We start from the raw sequence: 8,148 nt of genomic DNA on the forward strand, positions 1-8,148 counted from the left end.
CGCCAATTTGTTCATTCGTCTCTTAAGCCCAAACCGCCAGTTTTCTACTTTAATTACCATTGAGTTATTATAGTTAGACAGACATGTTTGGTATCTACAGAACCGTCAGAATCTTGGCTACAAGCTGGTATAAACCATTTCTATGCTCACTAAAGACGGTTAAAATGACAAACAGTTGAAAATAAAACTATCAAAGTGAAAATAAAATTGGTTTAAAAATTTGGCAAGTCAGACAAGTCAAAATAATATTTGTGTTAAATAGGGGGTATAATGGTGTTCTTTTTGTTTTTGATATTGTTTATTTATCACTACTTTTATAGGGTTCTGTATGTTGTAATCATGATTACATGCAGCAAAATAAACTATTAAGGTAACAGAACAGATCTTTGTAATACTTGGTTTATCTACATAATAAATTTAATTGCTGGATGTTCGGCCCCTAAGCTGTTGACCTGCAGTAACTGTGGCCCCCGGAGCAGTTCAGTTGAATAGCCCTGACTTAGGAGCTTAATCCGAGACCAGTTTGACGATGAATAACGTTGGGTGACGAGTCTGACTTTTTTTTTTCACATTGGACTCCACCGGGAAGAAATCCCGTGCATACTGCCTGCTTAAATGTTCACTACGTCAGAACTTCATCAGCAAATGTGTTTCCATCTCTGCTTTTGTGCATTTACTCTATTACAGGATGGGGGAAATTGGTCTTGGTGGAGGTTTGCACTCTCTGAGTGCTTGTAGTTTAAAAAAATATAGTTATTTTTAAATCTCAGAAGCACAGAAAGCAGACCAGGTAGGTTTTGCCCAAATGAATTCATGTTTCAACACAAAGACATTAAAACCCTCTGATGCCTGAATAAAAGTAGCTAAAAACCAAATGCTGATGAAAGTTTGACCAGTTTTCACAACAACCGCTGCTCCGTGCTGAAAAAGAAAAGGATCCGTCGGACCGGAGAGGCAACTGGGGCATGCTGAATGGTTACCATAGAGACCTGAGGGGGACCCCTGCCAGGTCTGCTCAGGGTTTTAAGAGCTTCAGAGTGTTGTGTAAAAATGAAAAGGGGGGTGTATAAYGAAGGAGGAGGAGAGAGAAGAAGAAATGCTCAGCCGTACCTTCAGCCTGACCCATCTGGTTTTTGTGGGTTCCGTTGGCCTGCAGCTGCGTTGTTGCACCACCACTGAGGAAACACACACACACACACCATTTAGTTTGGCAACACACAGCGTCATCATAAAGCATCTCTTTGGTTTAATGGGCACTTTACAATCTTCAGGCCTACAGAGAGCTGAGGAAAGCTCTGTGAGCGACACGTTTATGGGTTCTAGGCAGCAGGAAAAAAGAAAAAAAAAAACAGAAGAAACTTTTTATCCCGTCTTACAGAAACCTGGTTACAACAGGAGGATTTTATAAATAAATCCACTCCTGCTATGTTCATGTTCCTAGAACAACAGGTTGAGGTGGAGTGGCTACTGTTTATCAGTCAGGATTACTGATTAATGCTAAATCATTTATTAGTTATAATTCCTTTCAGTCTTTCATCCAAAATGGAAATCAGAAAAACCTGTTATTTATTGTCCTTATTCTCAGTTTCTAACTGAATTCTGTGACTTTGTATGATTTATTATTAAGTACTGATAAAATTATAATAATGGAGGATTTTAATATTCACTTAGATGTGAGTGATAGCTTAAACATAGCTTTTAGTAATTTAATAGTCAATTGTTTTTTGTTTTTTTTTTGGGGGGGGGGTATGACCTCCACAACAATTTGATCCAGTGAATATAACCCCCCAATAAAATCACAACATTTGCTCAAAATAGAAAATAGAAATTAACTGGTTATGTAAACTAATGCAACTCTCTCGTTGTCTTTGGGTAAATTCTGACCAGATTTAAACACTTATGATGTCATATATGTATGTTTAAACATAATTACTGAAAATGACGTGAAGGGTTTTAGAGCCTGACCCCCCACCCCCCCAGGCAGATTTATAGAATACAAAATATTTTTATAAAGTTGTAAGCAAACACATTTCCACTAAAAAAGAAATGCTTTACTAACATGACAACTCAAACCTTTACATTAGTTTTGACCATCAAGAATCTGAAACTTTTAGATCATGTGTCAAACTCCAAACTCCCACAGCGTCTTATGTCGCCTGCAAGAGCTTCAGAGATGTTTTAATATCTTCAAATAAGTGTATGCTGCTTTAAAGCAAGCATCGACCATAAAAGCTGCCAGCAAAATTCTGTGTCCATTTCACTGCAGCTCAGTTGTAGGAAGTGGAAATTTACCACTTACAAGTTGAGAATTGAAACTGAACTCCTCTCAAGTGGGAATTCCTTGTCAGAAAGTGGGTTATTTCTGAATTCAAGATGGCAGCTACTCACCCACAACTCAACAGAGTAAAACGTCTGTACTATTTATTTAATCAGTCATACCATTGTTTTTAAGAAGACATGTTAAAACACTGTTTCTATGCAGGAAATACCACATACAGCTCAGTTATTGTTTGTTAGCAGTGCTCCGTCATAGCAATGAGATGAGCAAGTTGATGTTTCGCGTTTAGTTAAAGTTAAAACACAAAACATCAAAGTTTGTTACAACTGGCTCCTGCAGGGCCAACATATCGTCATGCGGCCCTCAGTGAAAATRAGTTTGACACCTCTGCTTTAGATCACGCAGTGTAGAAGCTAAAATATGTAATTCTATTAAACTGCATGTAATCAGGTGTTTCTGAGTGTGTTACCGGGCGATTGTGAGTTCCAGAGGTCGGTCCAGCTGCACAGAGCAGAGTGGTTCTGTCAGAACTTTGGCAGACAGGGAGAACCTCTCGTACTCTGAAGGAGAGATCAGGTAAAACCCTGCAGGAAAAAAAAGGCCAAACGTCTTATCTTAGTGTCAGGGAAGACTGAACAAATATTTAGAACAACTGTTTCCAAATCTCCAACAAGTTGAGGGTCCAAAACAATCTCCAGAAACCAAACTCTTCATATAAACTTATTTTTATAAAGAAAAAAATAATGTTAATGTTCATGTAGTTCAGCCAAGAATATTTGGTTTAAGTCTTTACAGTTTTTATTGTGTGGTCAGAAGTTACAGTTTAGGTTTAAAGGATCAATACAGAGCAGAAGTACAGGCTTTCATTAGTATTTGTGACGTGTGTGATGACTGCTCTGTCCTCCTCACCCTGTCCATTCTTGGTGAAGACGCATGACGCGATGCCACTAATGTCCTCTTTACGGATGCAGTCGTAACGAACCTAAAGACACGACGCAGAGTTGAAGGCGCATCAAGACAATACGTCAAAATATGTTCCCAACACTCAGACGGACTCTCAGTTCTACCTGAGGTCGGAGGGCGGGGATGTTGAACAGGTGCATGTCTCCGAGGTTGGTGAGGCAGATGAGTGTGTGTTCGCTGTAGTCCTCCTGAGCAACTGAGCTGAAGAGAACCAGGGCGACCTTCCTCACCCGGCAGCCTTCGTGAGCCGTCAGCTTGAACTTGGTCTTGGCGCTGACTTTGGGGAGAGAGAAGACCTGCAGGAAGAAACCCAGAAAGTAAAATAACTGGAACTTCATCTTTATTTACACCAGAAGGAGTTTCCTCCGTTACCTTGAGCTGTTCCTCTGAGGCGATGAGGACAGAGTGAGCGTTGGTCATATCGGGTGCGATGGCGAGGTCCTGCGAGGCTTCGTACGGGTCTGGCAGTGGTTTCCCCCGCCCGTCCAGAACACATATGGACACAACGGGAGCCCTGTGCATCAGCTGGATCTCCTTCCCCAACACCGCCTCCACGCACGAGCTGCCCTCGCTGGCTCCGCCCCGCTCGCACACACGGCCCGAACCCACGCYGGGCACCTCCAGAGCGTAGGCGTACACGCTGCCCGAGTTCGTCCCGGCCCAGAGCGTGGGGCCGTGATGAGTACCTGATCAACAGACGGCCAATCAGATCTGGTAATCTCCCAAGACAAATAACAAAAATACAAAACAAAAAAGGTGCAGGGCTGAAATGACTAAACAAGGAGCTCAAATAAATATAAAAAACAGAAAATCTTCCTCTGCAGCTGCGTTTCCATTGACCATGAAAATGCACTAATTAGAATTTCGAAAATAAATTTGCTCAATGGAAACACGTCAATTTCGAAAAAAATTAAGTTTTTCGACAAAATGTTTTTGTGCTAGGATGAGGTGGTTTTTCGGCCGTATCGAAATTGGTGTTTTTCGCAAAATTGCAATGGAAACACTTTTTTCGCATCACGGGAGTCACGTGATCAAGAACCGGCTGTTTCTACTGGTGAAAAAGACGACAATGAAGAAGATAAAAGGAAGTAGAAGTAGTAGTAATATCACAGAAGTAGTAAACTCACTGACTACAATTTCCCAAAAACACAGCATATGTAGCCGCTCCCAAGTCTAAGGGGCTTGCTGCTGGAAAGCCTCAATAAAAGACGTCGACGTCTCCTCTGATGATGAGCACTAGTGTTGCGGTAGCAATATGCTATGTGTTTTCATCCATTGCCGCCATGTTTGTAATGACTTATCGCGAGAACAAGCGTATTCACGCGTGACTTTAATAGCATTTTTTTTACTTAACGGAAACACTGCAATTGTGAAACTGTGTTTTTTCTACATTAACAGAATATCGACAAAGTTTTGCGCACATTTGCAATGGAAACGCAGCTACTGTGTACTAGGGATGGGAATTTCAAGCCAAACTATTCTGCTTGGAGTACTCAAAACCTAAAACAGATAGGTAATTACCAAAGAGAAAATAAAAAGCTAACGTACCGTCTCGCAGGAATGTGTCTGCAAAGCAGAGACACCTGACCACTCCGGACAGAGAGTCATCTGCAGAGCGGGGCTCAATCCTCCGCTGCACCGGAGCGATATCCTCCTGCTCGGCTAGGGCAGCATTGGCCTCTTGAACCTTCGTACAGAGCAGAGTGTACGGTATAAATACAAAAAATATATATATTTATAGAATGAATCCTATTTCATACACACCACTAAATTCTGTCACCTTGCTGATGGGTGTGGTGATGACACGTTTCTTTCCGGACACCCTGCTCTTGCGGATGCGCCTGAAACTTTGTCGAAGGGATTTTTTCAAAGACTTGACCCTGGACAGGGGTCCCTCCATTGCCAAGGAGTCATTTGGGTGCAGGGTGCACCTGTGGGAGCAGAAGAAGAAGCAGAGAGTTGCTGGCAGTGTCTTGGAGAATTCTTATAAATAGGGATGCACTTGAAACTGGATCGGCTAAAACTAGTGACCAGTCGAACTATTAAAAATAATAATAATAATAATAATAATAATAATAATAATAATAATCTGAATTTTTTGTTTGTTTGTTTTTTAAATAACTATTTTTTGGTCCATGATCTGCACAGGACTCAAACGAGCAGGAGGTCTGTGTTGTCAAGTGACTTTCCCACTAGATTTAGCCAGTTTTCAGTCCCTTCTAGGGCTTTTTTTAAGCAACTAGCATCAAACATGATACATTTTCTGGTGTGTTTACTGAATGATTGTCACATGTAGCCCATAAGTCTCCAGCCTTCAGCAGCAAGTGAAGCCCCCTTCCCCCGTCCCTAAGCTCTGAGGCTCGTATACCTCACTTCAAGTTAGGAGGAGACAAACTCCACGGTCACCAGCCAACAAGTTTGTTTTTTTTTTTCGCTCGTCCCTTTTTGGTCAATTTATATTTGTAATGTTGTCAACTTAAAACCATCTTTGCTGTTTTAAACTGTTAAATAGTAATGGCATTAAGTTATATATTTTACTGTAATTTGTTGTTGGATCCAAGAAGATTAGTACAGCTTAAAAAATTACAACAAAAATAAACTAAACCCAAATAGCTCTGAGTGTCTCTGGACACTGTTAGTTATAAGCTTGGATAAATGAGGGTTTAGTGAGGCGTAATCCCACCACACGTCACTGATTGGTTTGTTTATGGACAGTGGATCACATAAACCTTAATGTAGTAAAGATTAGCTGTTCTAGATTATAGGGTTCTAGTTAATTTTCCATCTTCATTGCCTAAATATAAATTTAAATCCTAAATTTTTTTATTAATTTTTTTAACATGAAAGTAATTTTATTAAGCTTCTCCAGTTTTACCATCGTTGATATTTATCTCCTACTCCTTGGATCACAACTACATTGAAATGACCAAATATGCAAATTAGATCATCATYGTGCAGTTTTTTTTAGATCAGAGAATAGTTGCTATTTTTAATGTGTTGGCAACAGTTCATGTCATCAGTTGAGAAGGTTTCTTTGAGGATGTATTTGTTTTRAKACAGCAGATAATCCAGAACGTGTATTATARCTTTGCATGGATTAGTTCAATATAAGAAAATCTGCATCAGCAGCTGTTCAAAAACCTGAAGTCTGCATCAGCCATAAAACCAGAATCAGTGCATCTTTATAAGTAAAAATAATAATAATAATAATAAAATTACTGCTTGTAAACAGATTTTTATTATATTCTGTATGTCTGCACGACTCTAACCTGGCCAGCACAGAATTTCGTCTGTGGTAGTCAAAGAGGCCGAATCCGTGACTGGTTCCGAAGGTGATGAGGTTCCACTCGGTGTGCAGCGCCACTGCCGTGACCGACGCCGGGGGYAGGCACTGAACCAGCACCAGGGGCTGAAAGCCCGGGGGGAACGGGGCAGGTTTGAGACGCGGCTCCAGCCGGTCGTGACCCTTCCAGGTGAAACCCTCCCTGTCCTGCAGGAGGTCGACCACCGACACGTCCACCGAATGGTCTGAACGCTCGTCGTTAAAACCCAACACGATCACCTGCAGAGACAGAAACAAACACGGATATTTATTTTATGTCAGTACTTCCTGTAAATACACCAAGACAATATGTTATTTTACCCTAAATGATGCAGTGTGCTCACCGGCATCACAGAGACATGCAGGGCTAAGACTAAAGCAGGTGTTTACCTGTCCGGCGGTTCCTGCCACCAGCAGCTTGTTGCTGTATTTACACAAACTCATCTTCTGGATGCCGAGCCGAGGATCGTCACTGTACGGATCGAAACAGCCCACCTAAACACACCAGTTCAACAACTAGTAAGAGTTGGTTTATTTACACAGCATTCAAAACTCAGGTTACGAAGTGTTTTGTTTAGAACACAAAAAATAAATGAGATGAGAAAACAGGAGGTGGGTAGGAGGTGATTACTGAGGGGAAAAAATAACTTTGTGAAAATTTACATCAGAAAATAAAAACTAGGATATTACACACTTTTTTATTTATATGTTTTAATAAAACTCTCTAGTTTCACAAGATCAGCTTTAGGTTTTTTCACATTCTGCTTTCTGTTTGAACCTTTTTTTAAACCAGCTTTGCTAGTCCTAACCTTCCCCAAAAGCCACAGCAGCTCCCAGCTTTTCTTTCATACATGCTTAACAAACACACACATCAATCTGTCCTTTTTCKTTCCCTCACAAAGACAGAAAACAGGAGGAATTCCAATAGGATCCCTCTCACATGGAAGCAAAACTAAAACACAAGAGAAGCTTCCCTCTCTCTCTCACACACAGAAAGTTTGGGTCTGGTTTTCATTACAGCTGAGGAAAAAAAAGGGAAGTTTTTTTTTCATTCCCTATGTGAACCACATTCCTGAACATGCAGCTCTGTTGCCACAAGATACATAAAKAAATGTGGAGAGAGAGGCTCGATAAAGGAATTAATGTAAAGATGGTCAAACAAATATGAGAAGAATCCTTTGATTCATTTAGTCTTGTATCTGTCAAAAATATTATACTTCCATTTGAGATCTAAACATTGATCTCTGTAAAGCCTGTTGTTTTTTCCACTCGGAGTTCTCTGAGCAATTTCAGCAGACAGGAAGTGGAGATTGGAGATGGGTCATACAGCAAACTTTTAATCTGCTTTCAGTTTATGAATCAGCTCCTTTGAATGCAACTCTACAAAAAAATAATTAAAAAACAATAAGACTGCGGTACCTCCAGAGTCCAGTTTAAGCAACAAGAACAATAGGGTGGTTTTGTCTGAGGTCCAAACATATGAAAACCATCTGATGAGAAAATCAGGCCGCAGATGTTGTGTTTAGGGACTGTGTGTGTGTGTGTGTGTGTGTGTGTGTGTGTGTGTGTGTGTGTGTGTGTGTGT

At 40.7% G+C, this 8,148-nt stretch overlaps 1 protein-coding gene across 1 annotated transcript in view; it reads right to left on the bottom strand.

Moving 5' to 3' along the window:
* Positions 1-8,148, bottom strand: part of llgl1 (LLGL scribble cell polarity complex component 1) — a gene marked incomplete in the record, with an annotated part of 56,694 nt that overhangs the window by 7,544 nt on the left and 41,002 nt on the right. Inside the window, 9 exon segments of the mRNA XM_014006905.1 lie at positions 1,111-1,175; positions 2,748-2,862; positions 3,188-3,260; positions 3,346-3,537; positions 3,614-3,927; positions 4,790-4,928; positions 5,022-5,172; positions 6,511-6,803; positions 6,954-7,058. Coding sequence (XP_013862359.1) covers positions 1,111-1,175; positions 2,748-2,862; positions 3,188-3,260; positions 3,346-3,537; positions 3,614-3,927; positions 4,790-4,928; positions 5,022-5,172; positions 6,511-6,803; positions 6,954-7,058 — 1,447 coding nt within the window.

Source organism: Austrofundulus limnaeus, unplaced genomic scaffold (genome assembly GCF_001266775.1).
Source record: "Austrofundulus limnaeus strain Quisiro unplaced genomic scaffold, Austrofundulus_limnaeus-1.0 Scaffold38, whole genome shotgun sequence".
Taxonomy (NCBI): domain Eukaryota; kingdom Metazoa; phylum Chordata; class Actinopteri; order Cyprinodontiformes; family Rivulidae; genus Austrofundulus; species Austrofundulus limnaeus.